At 40.8% G+C, this 16796-nt stretch overlaps 1 protein-coding gene across 4 annotated transcripts in view; it reads left to right on the top strand.

Annotated features, from left to right (window-relative positions):
• Window positions 1-16796, top strand: part of kcnip4a (potassium voltage-gated channel interacting protein 4a) — a 240879-nt gene that overhangs the window by 78413 nt on the left and 145670 nt on the right. Inside the window, exon 1 of one of the 4 annotated variants that reach the window (XM_077201933.1) lies at window positions 7218-7621. The exons of the other annotated variants lie outside the window; for them this stretch is intronic. Within the exon in view, the coding sequence (XP_077058048.1) occupies window positions 7534-7621 (88 nt within the window). The 5' untranslated portion in view covers window positions 7218-7533. Of the gene's footprint in view, window positions 1-7217; window positions 7622-16796 lie in introns of those variants that run through there. 4 annotated transcript variants of the gene reach the window in all.

Here is a 16796-nt window from a genome sequence, read left to right as displayed (position 1 = left end):
GACATACAATTTAAAGCTCTTCCTAATACCCTAAAATACACTTTGTAATCTCTTATATTGCATATAATATCGTGTCATGAATTATTGATTATAACTAGATAATACATCTTTTGAAGTAAATGGTGGTTGCATGTGCAAAAATCACCTTCATAACTCTAGGGTGTTGGAAATCATAATTTCGATTATTTATGAAGGTAATTTCACATGTCCCCTCAACAAATATCACAATTTGAGATTAAGGTTATTATTAATATTAATGTCAATAAAACAAACAATGAAAGACAATTTATAAGTCATGATTAATACAGAATTTTATTGTTAAACCGTAAGTAAGAGCATTAGTATAAATTTACCCTTGACTATGTTTTAATATTTAGATAAAAACAAATAATTTAAAGCAGAATCAATAACCTTTAAGTATTGATTTTAAATTAAATTAAAATGTATAATTGTCTTTAAATATAACAGAACAGATTATAAATACTTTTTAATGCATTAATTAGTTCAAAACGCACTATATTAACAGGGTTCATAGAAATTGTCACTATTTTTTTGTATTTTTTATATCTGAAGAGAACTTGTGATCTTCCCCTTGTTAAAAAAGAAGTGCTTAAATGTAGTTAATTCTTAATTTTTAATGTTGTTTATATGTCTAAGTGGTGTTTTTAAAATGCTTAAACAAACTATGTGCAAATTCATAAGTCGGTTAAACTGCAGTGAACCAAAGACAGTCTCGAAATCGCTGGTGTTTCTGACGTCACAAACTACCTTGTAACCAATCACGTCAACGTGTGGATCTCTGAGCTGGTGTGAGTGAGTGGAGACAGAGCTAATTTGCATATTCATTGAACCGTGTAGAAATGAAATTAGAGCATGTAGAATTAATTATGAAATTACATGTAAAGAGTCCTATTTTAGGGAGTCTAAATTGAATACATTTTTAATTGCAGTTAACATGCAATGTGTCCAGAAACATTATACATTCAGTTCACAATTAAGTATATTATTTTAAAGTATATTATGTCCATAAAAATGACTCTTTTTAAAAGTGTGTACTTTTTTTTAATGCTGAATCTAACTTAGTACATGCAAATCTAATGAAGCTGCTTCATTGACCTTTCAAAGCACCTAGTAATACTTGATATTAAAATGCCACATGTCTCCTTAGATTTAAAACATGAATAGCATAGCAATAATTCATGAACAAATTAATTTCTTCATAAGGTCATATCAAACGTGTAGCTGTGAAGCAGCAGAATGAAACGTGCACTGCAGTGACAGTGTGCACACATTGTAGCATAATCTGTATGGAAAATCTGTTCTCTTCGCATTCACCCACATTTTTCTCTCTTGTCACAACAACCCAGAGCTCCTTTCAGAATAACACGCCTCTTTGCGGAAACAGCGTTCCTATTTAAGAGCACCAGGGTCAGAGAAGGGTCTAAATCTTCTGCGAGTCACTCATGTAAAAAAATATCTTGTTTTTGGAGTGCTCTTCCTGAAATAGGCCTGTCTGAACCAGGAATGACCAATGGGAATCATCTATTCTTTCATATACAAAAGTCGTTTCATCTGTCATCTAAATGGCTTGCTTCTACCTAAGAGCTGCTAATAATGAACTGCATATTCCTCTGGAATGTTAATGAAAGTATTTTACACACAAAAAGATCATCCCTTTTTTTTCACAGTTGCATCATTGATCAGAAATAAGGCTTTGATGGATAGATGATTAATAATGGCACAGAAGTGGAAATAATTATGATTTTTGAAGTTGATGTGATTTAAGCAGCATCAAAAATTCAGCTGTGATTCACACTCAAAATTAGTTTATTTTACAAATGAAGGAAAAACAAATGTTTTAGCTCTCAGGCCGCCTTCAGTGTGTGAGGCAATCTGCAACTACTATTTATACAATTCATTCTTTGTTGACATCCCAAACAATTAACATTTAATTATTTAATATGGTTGAAATCACCAAAAATCACGGGGTAAAATTTGACTCAGTCATGTTCTTAACAGGTTTTGTGAGATTCACCCACATGAAAGATGTGAGATGTTTAAACTGCAGTTCAACAAGGTCGTTTACACGCCATCTCGTCTCATTTATGGTCTTGTTTTGGTGTGTAAATCTTTTTAATTCAATCAGAAATTCTGCTGTGTTTCGATTTTTTGATTGTTGCAATTTCTATTGTTGAGTTTGGTGTAGAATTATGTCCTAAAAGTTTTGTGCAGTTTGTCGGTGGGTGTGATTTAAAAATCCAGCTTTTAATGTTGTTTATATGTCTGGTGTTTTTTTAATATGCTTTAAGACAAACCATGTGTAAATTCATAAGTCATTGCTAAGTATTTTCTTCATAAAACTGCAGTGAACCAAAGACCGTCTCGAAATCACGGTTTGAAATCGCTGGTGTTTCTAACGTCACAAACTACCTTGTAACCAATCACGTCAACGTGTGATCGTCAACGAGTGGATCTCTGAGCTGGTGTGAGTGAGTGGAGGCGGGGCTAATTTGTATATATTCATAGAACCGAACGAGGCAAGGGTGTAGAGTTACAGTCAAGCTATTTTAAGGCATGAAGAATTTTTTTCAAGGAAAGAATGTTTAAATATGTCAAATTGGTGATCAAAGGTGAGTTTTAAGGGATAAAATTATTGAAAGGGGGACTTTAACATATCTAGAAAGTTTATATTGTGCGTGGTTGATTGATGATACTTAATTGTAAGTTTATAATAATTTGATGATTTTGGTGATTTCCACCATATTTAATAATTAAGCCTGCATGTTAATTGTTTGGGATGTCAACAAATAATTAATTGTATAAATATCAAATCAAAAGAAATGAATATAAATTGATATTTTGCTTAAAAGCCTGTTTGTGAAAATAGAATTAGTTTACCCCAAATGTTCTTTCATTTTAACTGATATTTTACTTGCCCTCATATACAACAACATGTATCTGTCAGGCTCTAAAAAGGACAAAAATACGCACTATTTCCATCTCTCTGTCAGGGTTGGTGGCTGTAGAAATCACACGGCGCAGGAGAATTCAACAAGAATAATCTTTAATAACATACTCAGGAACACTTTATTAATAAATGAAATAAACACTAGTGATGTTAACCCTGATACCGAGGCTTCGAAGCTTGTGTCGAGAACGTCAGGTACTTCCCGTCAGAGCTCCATTGAGGCTTGCGTTGTTTTAGTGAAATGAAGCCTCGGTTGAGTGCAGTGCTTCGAGAAGGGGTTCACTTTGGGCGGAACCAAGCGTGCCGCACAAGCCCTGAAAAGTGAAGCCAAAGCGTCTTGATCGCCCCCCGGTGACCGGTCCTAGTATAGCGCATAAACCCCACCTCCCCGTGTTATTCAATGGGACGTGAGACCAACTAAACAATTAAATTACACTTCACATATCTTATTTCCAAAGATAGTTTCTGTCATTTACTGTAGTTTTCATCACGCTGATGTAATTTCAAGTGGTTTTTTTTAAAATAAGTTTGTTTTTAGTTAGTTATTTGATGCTATAAAAACGGTGCTGTGGCGTACATGATTGACAGCTGTGATTGACAGGTTCTCTGAGCAAAGTAGTCACTGAAGCAACAACGGACTTTTTTCGGGATCTTTGGAGGACTGAGGAGATTGGAGCTTTAAATTGAATATCTAAATTTCTATAATTAATTATTTCGCACGACATAATGGTTTGTTCTGCAGCAGAGGTGCGTGCTTACGCTTGATTCAGCGAGAGTGAGGGCGGGACCAGAGCGGGGCGTTGGTTTCGCGGATTTACTTCCTGCTCACTACTGCGCATGTCTGGTCCCGAAATCGCAACTGCGCAGACTCGAGTCCCAAGATGTCAGCGCCATATCGGGACAATGGCGGCTTCACTTCTCGCCAATGGAAGAGAACAAAGGGGCGTCGTCCATCTTTTTTACAGTTTATGGGCGGAACAATGTGGGGTTTTTTTTTCCGTTTCCTGTTACACAAGCATTTCCACTTCTCTTTCTCAAGTCCAGCGTACTCACTTTCACCTTCTTTTATCAGTCTAAAGAACTCTACTTCCGTACAAGGAAAACAAAAGTACTGCCCAGTTACAAAATAATGCAAACACTGAGCATAAATTCTTCAAATAACTATTTATTTATTTATTTATTTATTTATTTATGTATACATGTTTATGCGTGTTTATGTTAATGTATCATGAACCATGAACACACATTTTGGCACTCCTCACAATTTTTTCCCCTGCACCATATTTCCATTGACCAGCAGGTGTCCCTGGGTGCTTTCCAAGCTGGAAAAGGCTTCAAAGCTTCATGAAGCTTCAACAATCTCCTGCGTGTTTATTAGTGGTGGCGAGATGAAGTAATCACAGGAAAACACAACCACTACACATAAACACAAAGACTGAACCCAGAACTGGGAAACTCAAGGATTAAAGGCACAATATGTAAGTTTCGCCACTAAAGGTCGCTTATTCAAAACAAAGGGGTAGCTTGATGACGCAGTGAATGAACGTGGAATCATGGGAGTTGTCGTCTTGACTCTTCTCCTCCACGGCCGAGGGAAAGGAATCGGCCAGAAATCATGTATTCATGTAAATCATGTAAGCCGAGGACGCCCTTGAGATATTTGAAAGACATGTTAATAAAAACCAGATGACTGTTGCCAAATGACATGCAATTTATTTGATAATATATCGTATGATGGAGAAAGCTGTCTCTGATTATGCTATGTTACGTGACGAAATAGTGTTGTCTCTGAGGCATGGTAAAAATCAAGAAAATAAGCGTTTCAAACAATAAGACTAGCCGTGTTGCGCTGTATATCAATGATTAGTTTTCTGTTGATAAATGTATATCCAAACAGTTGCTCCCCTGTCTAATAAAACCTACTGTATTAAAGCGTCTTTAGTGTTTCCATGATTTCTACGGAAATCAAGGGTAGCATGGATATGACGCCATTGACAGAAGACGCAAAGAAACGGTCCATAACACTGGCTAAAATAGCTGATTTCTCTGGATTTAAACATTGTTGGAAACTGTATGTACACAGGTCAACAAAATATATAACATTGTGATGGTGGTTTTTGGATATTTTAATCTAAAAATCTTACATATTGTGCCTTTAAACACATGGGGAGTGTAATCAAGGATAAAATGAAACAGGTGTGGGAACTGGTTAACAAGCAGGGAAACTTATTAGAGAACAGAACAGGCAAACAGGAACAACACAGTGAAAACGAAAGTGCGGGGCACTCTCCTTGAAACACAGTTTCTAACTGAAAACTTCATGCGTTTTGGCTATTTACACAACAATTGCATTTTGGGGGCCTGAAAACGCGCAATTTTGATGACGTGTTTGAAGTTTTTAAAAATGATTCCGTTATCGTCTCTTGTGTAAGCTACAAACATGTGAATTTGTGAAAACGGTAACGTCATGTGCATGCGTCTATAGGCACATAGTGTTTCTTTACAAAGTGACATCGCCAACTACTGGCCAGACAGCATAATACAACGTTTTTAATCATTTTCGCAGATTAATACGAGAAGGGATCATTTTGACAACATTGTACAATAGAAAAACGTTTCCATTTTTCATACATTGTTTTCATGTAAACGAAACCTAAAACTAAACATTATCATTACAGTATTTAAATGGCAACGTAAATTTGGTTTTGTGCATCACGAATCACAAAAATTATAATATTACAGAAGAGTATGGTGGTGCACTTTTATGGTGCTTTAAAGGAGGTTTTTTTTTTCCTTGCTGGAGTTTGACAACCATTTTACTATTAAGTATTGTGTGCGTAACATTTCTTCAAAAGTTTTTTTTTTTCATTAGACAAAAAAAGAAAACATAAGTTGGTTTATGACATGGGTGAGTAAATTGACAATTTTCATATTTAGAATTTTTGTTTATAATTTTAGTTTTACCAATTATATTAAGTGCTTTCCAATGCTTTTTTGAATATTTCTTTTTAGCTTTAAAATAGACATTCTAGTACTATTTCAGTTTTTTTTCAGACATTTTCATTTGTAACAATTAAAAGAGTTCTCAATGCCATAACACAATAAAAGCTTATTCCCATTACAGATCATTTATATTTTAAACTATATACTGTTAATACAACGCTGCAATGTTTGTTGTACTGGCTTTCATTTATGCAGCTTTAAACAATAATAATAAAATAACTATATACCTTATGCGACAGAGAAACAACCGCGCAGCCATCTTTAGAATTTTGTCTTTGAAATTCAGTTTTTGCGGTAGCTCTGTATATTTCTATGGCATCTCTGTCGTAATTAGCTGGTGAAGTTGACTTACTCATTGTAGAGTTAACGAAAGTTATCATGAGCATTGTAATGTTTGAAGCGGATGTCATAACAAAATGCCAGTTGACCGGGAAGTCTTTAAAATGATTGGCTCATTCAGAAATCCGTAAGATCTTACCTTCATGCTGTGGAAATACAAACCAGAAGACAGAACACGACGAGCGCAGCTTTGAAAAGAGGAGGGGCTACATAAGGTCTATAACAACCTTATTTTTTACTTTTATTTTGGAGTAAAATGTTACCTAGAGCTGTTTTCATGGACGAGTCCCAGTCTTTTGTTGTGGCTTTGTAAAATAAGTACCCCGGGCTGTGAGTCATCAGGACTGACCTTATGAACTCCACCTTTATTTCTACCATCTGAACACCTGCCGTTCGAAGATGTCAAGGTGTTTCCCATCAGTTTTAACCTCTCTCTCTCTCTCTCTCTCTCTCTCTCTGCTTTCTTTATATTGCCTTCAGTTCGTCTGTTGCTGAGCTTCACATTGCTTTTCACACCTCAGTCCATTTGTCTTTCTGTCCAGATCTCTTTTCACTTGCTTTCTTGCACCTTTATCTTCCTTCCCCATATCTCCGTCCTATTCACTTTCTCTCAAGAAAGAGCAGGCTGTCTCCGTAGTCTTTCTTATCTTTAACCTCACCGTCCCTCCCTTTCTCCATTTCTTCCACTTTTTTTTAAAATCCTTTGCTCTCAATACAGTGACACTCAGAGATGCCTCATCTAGAGCGTTTCTGAAGTGTTGTAGCATTGTAACTGGCAACACGACAGTCCCATAATCGCCTGTCAATGCTGATTCCTTCTCTTTTTTCACCTCTCCTGCCCCTCCTCATCGCTCTCTCTCTCGTGCACCGCCTTCCCAGAAACGGTCGTGGAGGTTGAAACAGCCACAGATGGTGCTGAGACACACAAGCAGCCGCTCTACTACAAATGTGTGTGTGTGTGACAGAAAGAGTGTGAACGGCTAAAGAGAGTAGACCGCTTAGAAGGGAGCGCTCAGCACCTCTGGGACACACGAGCGCTCCAGAGGAAATATTAATGACCCAACGGCAGTAAGTGACCCCCCTCGCGCAGCTCCGTATGAGCCGACTCTCGCAGACGCACAAGCTGAGCAGGTTCGGGCAGGAGCACAGCCACGGGGAGGAAGTTTTCCTCTGTCTACAAACCTTTTGAGGATTAAACAGCGGGAAGAGAGAGAAACCTCAGCATGAGCAGCTGTAGGAAGAGATGCAAGAGGGAGATTCTGAAGTTTGCTCAGTACCTCTTCAGACTTATTACTGGCACACTCAATGCAGGTAAAATTGGCAATTCCCTCCTTCTCCAAAGTTTTTTTTTTTATCTTGTAAGAACCAGGTTTGTTCTTTGTTGGATTTGCAATGGCGTATAACATACTTTGGTGCAATCTAGCATTATATACAGTATTGATGTAGAAGTTGAGGCAGTGCAGCTCAAACAACCTGCAGGCAATCTCTAAACTGGGTTTTGACCTTTGATAATATCTATCTATCCATCTTCTCCTTCCTAATCTCCTTAATCTTGTCAATTAATCTCAATCTACTGGCAATTAGGAGGAGGCAAACAAATTTTCCCCATCATTTGCCAAATATAAATTGATGTGTCAGCTGTTTCAAGGAGAGATGGGCTCTTCTTTGTGGATTGCAGCAAATTTAGTCATGTTGTCCTTGAGTATCCTGCTGTAGTTTTCCCAGTGTGTCTACAAATAATGTCAAATTGTGTGGAGATAATTTGGGCGGTGAGCCATATTTCTGAAATGAATAGGCTTGTTGCAGGAAATCAGCAATCCATCAAAACAAATGCATGTAGTGAGCATGCTGACCTTGTTAAACTGTTTAATTTGTCAAGATATGTTTTTGCATTCTTTCATTATTTATTTTTATACACATACATATATACACATACATTAGATATTTTATATATATACACACACACACACACACACACACACACACACACATATATATATATATATATATATATATATATATATATATATATATATATATATATATATATATATATTGTGAAAAAACAATTTCATGTTAAATATTTTGAAGGACTCTTTACAAAATGTTGGTTACAGAGAGAATTAATGGTCCAATAGTTTTTCTCTTTGCACTCGTTATGATAATTTACCACCTCAGTATGAGGAAGTTTTGTTCTAGCTAATCCAAGCAAGAAGTCATGGGATTTATCTTATTTGACGTTTATTTGAAGTTTATTTGTTTACTATTTCCTTATTTCTTTATTTCATGTTTATTGATTATGGTGTATCTGTTGTGTTTGTGAGGAATATCCTGTGCATCTCTGCAGCATGTGAACGTGTGTCTGAATGTGTGGGTGCGTTTGACAACAAAGACCACGGATGGCAAAGCTTGGCATGCACTGCTTTGCTGGTCTTATTTTTTATGAATACAATGCATTAGAATGTGTTATGTACATAATTTGTGACCCTTTTGAAAGATAAAGAGAGCTGCAGTGAAAACTTGACTACTGCTGGCGGACTGGTTTAAGTAGATTTCTGTAGGCGGGACTGATGTAGTGTTTGATCATAATCACTAACAGCTAAAGAAAAACTTTCCCTCATTAAATCTTGTTGATTAGGATCATGTGTTGATAGAAGGCATGTCTTCTGTGTTTGGGACAGGCTGTCCTTTTTAAGTTATTACTTACTTTTTTTGAGCATACATTATATTAGTCAAGCAGTTCATTTAGATGCCGTTGATCATAATCTGAAAAATCTGTGTGTTCCTATAAAATGATATAAACTATTCTCTTTGCAGTCTCTTTTCAATGATATAGACTATTTCCTATAAAGATAAAGGGATAGTTCACCCTAAAATGAAAATTAAGTATTTCTGCTCAGTAAATAGCCTTTAAGTCATCATTTACTCACCCTGGTGTTGTTCTAATGCCATATTGCCTTCTTTCCTTTTCGGAGCACAAATGGAGAATAATTATTATTTTATTTTTTTATTAAATGTCCCGCTCACACTCGTCCATATAATCGCAGTGTCTCGCGACCAGCATCACACTTTTTAAAAAAGATGCAAAAGTATCAGGGAATGATCCCATGCAACACATGTCGTATATTCTAAGTGTTCTGGGGGTATAGGATAGGGTAAGGCTGGGCGATATGGCCAAAGATATTATCACAATATTTTTTTCCATATCATACGATGCCAATATTTATCACAATATTAATTTACCTACCATTAATGGGGATGGAAATGCTCTCAACATACAGTACTGTGCAAACATCTTAGGCACGCTAGTATTTCCACCCCAAAGAAATGGTTTTAAGCCACTTATACTGTATATTTTGCTGTAGTGTTTCAGTTGGAAATATCAGTTCACATTTCCAAACATAAATTTTTTGCCTTTAATTGTAATAATCCAGTGAAATTTCTATATGCACAAGGAGTCTGACAACACCCGTTATGCTCCACACGGAGATCTGATCTCACCATTATCTAGTCCGTCTGAGATTACATGAAGAAACAGAATTAACTGAGACCGACTAAATCCAGAAGAACCTTTATTATAACCTTTATTTTACCTGGAAAGAGTGTCCGGGCCAAGATTATCAGCACACAATTTATTTTGCAGATTATTCCAGGATTTAAATGCCTTTTTTCCCAGTTCAGTACCCGCACCACTGGAACCGACAATAAGAAAATATCCTGAGACCGAAGGCTATAACTACCTACATATTTTTTACAGATATATGTCTGAAGATATGAAGGAAGCAGTCCCAGGATAGTTTTATAAATAAGAACATGCCAGTGTTTTACTCTATGGATAGACAAAACAGACCATCAAACACGAGCATACAACTCGCAATGATGAGTGAGTGGTTTAAAATTTGTTATGAACCTCAATGCACCATGATAAACCGAGTCCAAAGCATGTAAACACTGAGAAGATGCATGCATGCATATGATATCACCATAATTCAGATATAAAAGTGGCAGCAACAAGCCTCTTTTTGGCCTCAAAGGAAAGGCAGGATTTAATTCTAAAATAAAAACCCAGTTTCACTATCAATCTTTTGACCAGTTGCTGAACATCATGGGCAAAGGAAAGCGAATCGTCAGTTAAAATCCCGAGATGTCTATACTGAGAGACAGACTCAATCGCAAAAAGAAGTGATTGAAAGAAGATTATGAGCGATGGATTTTGTTTTAGAAAACAACATGTTTTTTTTTTTATCAGCATTTAAGACCAGTTTTAGTTCAAATAAGTTACACTGAGCAATATTAAAAGCAAGCTGCAAGTGAGTTAGAGCCGAATTGGGTGTGGATGCTGTACTATATTTCCATCATTATGAACAGTATTATATCATATTTGTCTGGTGTTGCACACTCTTCCACTGCGTACATAGCTATAGATATACTGCTCTCTTTATTAACAATACTTAACATTTGCCAAATAGTGATTTAATTGAATTAAGGGTCAAAAGCATGACAAATTAATTAATCCAGATGTCAGCGGTTTTGTGATGATTACCAGGATATATCAAACGTGCTGGAAAGGATGTGTTCTTGGAACAAGCCCAATGTCAGATATTATGCTGAGTCACAGAAAATGACTTTTAATATTGATCGTCTGATAGACGGACAGCTTTTCTGACTCTGCTGGAGACAGTCTTTCTGCCTTCACTTGGAATCCTTGTTACGGTGCTGTATTGATTCGGCAATCTGTCCAAACATGGTTGTAGAACAGTGCTCTTGTTTCTGTTAGTCTTTCTTTTCTCAGTTTACACTTAAAATAATAAAAAAGTTTAAAAATACAGTAGTAATTATTATGTTACAGGAAATTTGAATATGACCGTTAGCAAAGGAAATTATTTTGGTTGAATGCCAAAAACTGATTATCTTGTACTTTTCTAAGACTTCCTTTTGTAATTTCAATATATTCATGCTTATATTTCAACCACCCTTGTGAAGGCAAGCACTTTTGTCTTAGAAAGCAATGCACAGACACTGAATGTCAATATCTGTTGCTCAAGTGATCAGGATTGATCGATGACTTGAAAGAATCAGTCCATTCTAAAGTCTGACCTGAGCCTGATTCTAATGGGATCTGACGTAGAATACGGCAGAGGGACACTGCGAATCTGGAAATTCTGCAATTCTTAGTCAGTTATTGTGTATATTGTATTATTTATTAGGCTACATCATATAATAATAAAAATGTTATCAGTGCTGCTGATTAAATATCTTCAATATTTACTGTTGAAACAGGAAGTTGGGGTGGGTCAAAGGTCTTTGTTCTTTTTTTATAATGACGTGAATGCTAACAGAATAAAAGCCAGTTCTCTTACGAGAGGTTCTCTCGTATTGCGTAAGTTTAGCTTACGCTACGGGAAAGATTCATCTTCACGAGATACTGAAGCCAAAAAATTATCCTTAATTTTGTATTCCTTGTCAACGCAGTGCAGCAGCTAGCAGACCTAGAGTAGGCCATCTCGCGTGCTCATTGGCTGCCCTGCGGGCAACTGCTGCAGCCTACCAGTGAGCCCGGTGAGTATAATGTCAGATTAAGAATGTAAGTTACATTCCCGCTCACGAGCGCTCAAGCTTACTAACAGACACATCGCCTCCGAAAAGACGTGCTTGTCCCGCTGCGGCCGGACCGCAGTCAAAGTTTATTCCCTGTCAGTCCCCTTCAAACAGGCTACTGCAGTGGTTCAATTAGCAGCCAACGAGCCGGTTTGTTGACCCTCTCGCCTGCACACAAACGCCGTTTTCACGGCGACCCAGAAAAATCTCAAAAAGAGTATTTAATGTCTGGTCCGGCTCATGCCGTCGGTGTTGTAAGTGTAATGAAAGTGCCCACGCCCCAGTGTTCACCCCTACACATAAGCACTCCGAACCTCGCAGAGCACACTCTCATAAAGCGCAGAAAAGCCGCTCGAGTGTTGAATGTAAGAAATGTGTCCACAAGTCTGTGCCCACTATCTGCCCGCTCTGTTACACGATCAAGAAAGCAGGTTATGAATGTAAGTCTCGTGCCCGCCAGAGTGCGTTCACGCTTGCTAACACAAACCTCCCCCCGGGCTCCGCCCGCGCGTTTAAGTGTTATCACAAAACGCAAGGCATTAATAAAACGCTCCCCATCCATTATGATCGAGGCGTCAAATACACTTGTAAGTCTAGTGCCCGCGCTCACGCTTACAGGAAGCTTTTCCGTCCGGAGCGCTGCTCGCGCGTCAGAGTGAAAAAAGAATATTCCCCATCCCTTATGATTGGGACATCTCACATAAATCAGCCGGTCTCGGCTTTCAGCGAGCAGCCATTGCCCAGAACCGAGAGCGCTTTCGGCTCCGGTTCAGTTTCACAAGCCCGCATATGGCGGCGGTCTGAACCCGGAGGCCATTCGCCCCCTAGCGGCTCACATAGCTGCGTGGGAAACTATCCCAGGGATTTCAGAATGGGTGTTGAGCACAATAAAGCAGGGCTATACACTTCAATTCATTCGCCGCCCCCCGCGCTTTCAAGCCCGGACCGCGACGATAGTGAATGCGGAAGTAGCACACCTACTTCACGCAGAAATAGCAAAGCTGCTGTGCAAAGGGGCTATAGAAAAGGTACCACCTTCTCTGAGCGAGTCAGGCTTTTACAGCCGATATTTTCTCGTACCCAAGAAAGACGGAGCCTTCAGACCTATCCTAGATCTGAGACATTTGAACTAAGTGCTTGCGAAAAGACCGTTCAAAATGCTTACGACCAGGAAAATCCTCGCGCACGTTCGCCCGAGGGACTGGTTTATTTCTCTAGATCTGAAGGATGCCTATTTTCAGATTCAGATAGTACCCCGTCACAGGCAATTTTTGAGATTCGCCTTCGACGGTCAGGTATATCATTATTACGTCCTGCTGTTCGGCCTGTCCCTGGCACCCCGTACATTTACAAAGTGCATGGACGCGGCGCTCGCCCCCCTGAGAAGTCAGGGCTGCGAATAATGAACTATCTGGACGATTGGCTGATATTGGCACAGTCAGAGACAGAACTGCTATCTCACAGAACAGTGCTTCTCAGTCATCTGGAAAGCTTGGGTCTCACGGTCAACTGGACCAAGAGCTCATTACTGCCCAGCCAGTCAATTTCCTTTTTAGGAATAGCACTGGACTCGGTGACCATGACGGCTTATTTATCAACACAGCGCGCGCGCCGTGTTCGCCACCTAGCCGCATCTTTCCAGAAGGGCAGCTTTCTCCCTTTGAAAACATTTCAAAGGATGTTGGGCTGTATGGCATCAGCTGCAGCGGTGCTCCAGCTGGGCCTACTGCACATGCGCCCGCTCCAACACTGGTTGAATGCTCGCGTGGCCTGGGTGTCTGGCGGCCAGAAAATCAGAGTGACTCAGGCCTGCATAGCCCTGGTTAGTGGCCGACTGGTACCAGCAGCGAGTAATGATGGGAACCATCTCTTATCGTAAAGTCATCTCAACAGACGCGTCCAAATTGGGTTGGGGCGCGCTGTTCGAGGGCAGACCGGCCTTTGGCCAGTGGTCAGACCAGGAGAAGGGTTTTCACATAAACTGTCTGGAAATGATAGCGGTCGAGAACACGCTGAAGTGCTTCCTCCCGTTCATACAGGACCAGCATTTTCTTGTCCGCTCGGACAACATGTCTGTGGTATCCTATGTAAACCGTCAGGGCGGTGTCAGATCCAGAAATCTCTGCAATCTGACGGAACGCCTCCTTATTTGGTCTCAGATGCACCTGCGCTCGCTGAGGGCGGCGCATGTGCCTGGCCATTTGAACGACGCCCCAGACAAACTGTCCAGGGACAATGTTCCCCCAGGGGAATGGTCCCTGCACCCCCAAACGGTCTAGAAACTGTGGCGTCAAAAGACAACGCTCAATGCCCGACGGTCTTTTCGAAGGACGAGAACGCGCTGGCCCAGGTTTGGCCCAGCCTCCCGCTATATGCTTTCCCTCCGGTCTCTCTGTTGCCACAGGTGATCAAGAGAATCAGGGAAACGCGCCACTCGGTGCTCCTCATAGCCCCGCGTTGGGAGAATCAGATTTGGTTCCCGGAACTAGCACGGCTGTCACATACAGCTCCGTGGCCGAATCCGGTGAGGGCAGATCTCCTCTCTCAGGCTCGCGGCACGATCTGGCATCCCCATCCAGAGCGCTGGTCTCTGCATGCATGGTTGATCAACGGGTACTCGTTGCCCTGCCAGAAGGAGTGATGAACACGATCACGCAGTCTAGAGCCCCTTCCACGAGAAGGCTCTACACGTATAAATGGTCGGAGTTCTCTGGATGGTGCACTGACAGAGGTCTGGACCCGCGGACATGCGGGGTGGCGCATCTGCTCACCTTCCTACAAGAGCTGTTGGATAAGGGAAGGTCCCCATCCACGCTCAATGTATACGTGGCGGCCGTGGCAGCGTTCGCAGAATCGACGCACGGCCAGTCATTGGGAAGACACGAGTTGGTCATCCGCTTCCTTAGAGGAGCTAGAAGGATGAATCCGCCGCGCCCCCCGTCGGTTCACATGTGGGATCTTTCATTGGTCCTCGAGGCCCTGAAAGCTTTTCCATTTGAACCACTAGACTCCGTGGGGTTCAAATATCTATCACTGAAAACCGTCTTTCTGACTGCACTGTCGTCAGTAAAACGTGTAGGGGACCTGCATGTAATGTCTGTCAGCGCGTCGTGTCTTGAGTTCGGACCGAATGACTCTAAAGTCATTCTCAGACCTAGACATGGCTATGTCCCTAAAGTGATGGGCACTCCATTCAGAGCGCAAGTTATTTCGTTGTCAGCTCTCCCAGCATCTGACAGCGAAGGTGATGTGAATTTCCTCTGCCCTGTCAGAGCGCTGAGGTTTTACATTACGCGCTCCGCCTCCTTCAGGCGTTCGGAACAGCTTTTTGTTTCGTTTGGTGGGCGCACCAAGGGTCTCGCCTCCTCGAAACAGAGCCTGTCCAGATGGATAGTAGACGCTATAGCGGCCGCTTACGCGCCAAAAGGTCTGCAATGCCCTCTGGGCATCAGGGCTCATTCCACGAGAGGCGTGGCCTCTTCGTGGGCATGGTCCAGTGGAATTTCTATCCATGACATATGTGTAGCGGCGGGCTGGAGCTCCCCGTCTACCTTTGTCAGGTTTTATAACCTAGAAGTTCCTGCCTTGCAGGCTAAACTGTTGTCAGTCTGAAGGAGAGGTGTATTCTGCCCAGATCTCCTGCTCAGATCACTCTCACATGACTCAGCTCTCCTGGTTGAGCTGCACTAAGTAGGGTATGTGCCATGTGCCTATACAGACCGCCGCGCTGCTCTGTATTCCCTATGTGTGCTTATGTACAAGTGATGGCCCGCGTGGCTAGCCACCTTATTTTTTCCACTTATGGGGTTCCCCTGAAAGCTCGGGGTCTCATGTGGATGCTTTGCACGCACGGCGTTGATAAAGTGTTCCCGTAGCGTAAGCTAAACTTACGGAATACGAGAGAACCTCTCGTAAGAGAACGATACTCGGTTACTAACGTAACCTCGGTTCTCTCTAGAGAGGGAACGAGTATTGCGTAACCGGCCGTGCTCGCGCCACGAGCGACTTCGCTTCAGTCGACGAAAACCAGGGAAGTCAGCCTACAGCCCCTAGTGTTATACGCTAAGCCACGCCCATTCTGGCGGGCTGTGACGCTATGAAGGCGCGGGCGCCCTTCATTGGGCGCGACGTCACGCCGGGCTCACTGGTAGGCTGCAGCAGTTGCCCGCAGGGCAGCCAATGAGCACGCGAGATGGCCTGCTCTAGGTCTGCTAGCTGCTGCACTGCGTTGACAAGGAATACAAAATTAAGGATAATTTTTTGGCTTCAGTATCTCGTGAAGATGAATCTTTCCCGTAGCGTAAGCTAAACTTACGCAATACTCGTTCCCCCTCTAGAGAGAACCGAGGTTACGTTACTAACCGAGTATGGTTTTTATTTCCTTCACCGTGAAGAAGGAATTATTGAGATAACACAAATTGATGCGTTAAGATTTTTAGGTTATCTCAACTATTGTCTTAAATTATCACAACTTTGTCAATTTAAATTTATTAATTTGCTGTATGCAAAATGCCTCATTCAGCCATAAATTCATCGAGGCAACTGCAAATTTCTTGTTCCACATATTTGACACAAAGCAAAGATATCTGGAATAAAGTTTGTACATAGACCTTAGTCTCAGCCTCAGAAGTCACGGACCACAGACACAAAATTGGAAACACTTCAGGAGTTTCAAAGTCGTCATGTGAATGGGTGAATTCTAAAACCGTGAAAAATGACGCTGAACATAACGTACTGTGATATGTTGCTTTCTGCCAACAGTCTGAAGGTGTGGCTACGTGAGACTACATACAATACATAACTAACAATAATGACAAAACAACAACAAAAAAGTCAGCAAACAGTAAAACAATACTATGACAGTAACTGCATAATTTAATCATGCTGC

This window comes from Siphateles boraxobius, unplaced genomic scaffold (assembly GCF_051911475.1).
Source record: "Siphateles boraxobius isolate OS27281-9 unplaced genomic scaffold, OSU_SipBor_1 48, whole genome shotgun sequence".
NCBI lineage: Eukaryota > Metazoa > Chordata > Actinopteri > Cypriniformes > Leuciscidae > Siphateles > Siphateles boraxobius.
The sequence above is the reverse complement of the archived record's forward strand: the minus strand, read 5'-3'. Positions and strand labels throughout refer to the sequence as shown.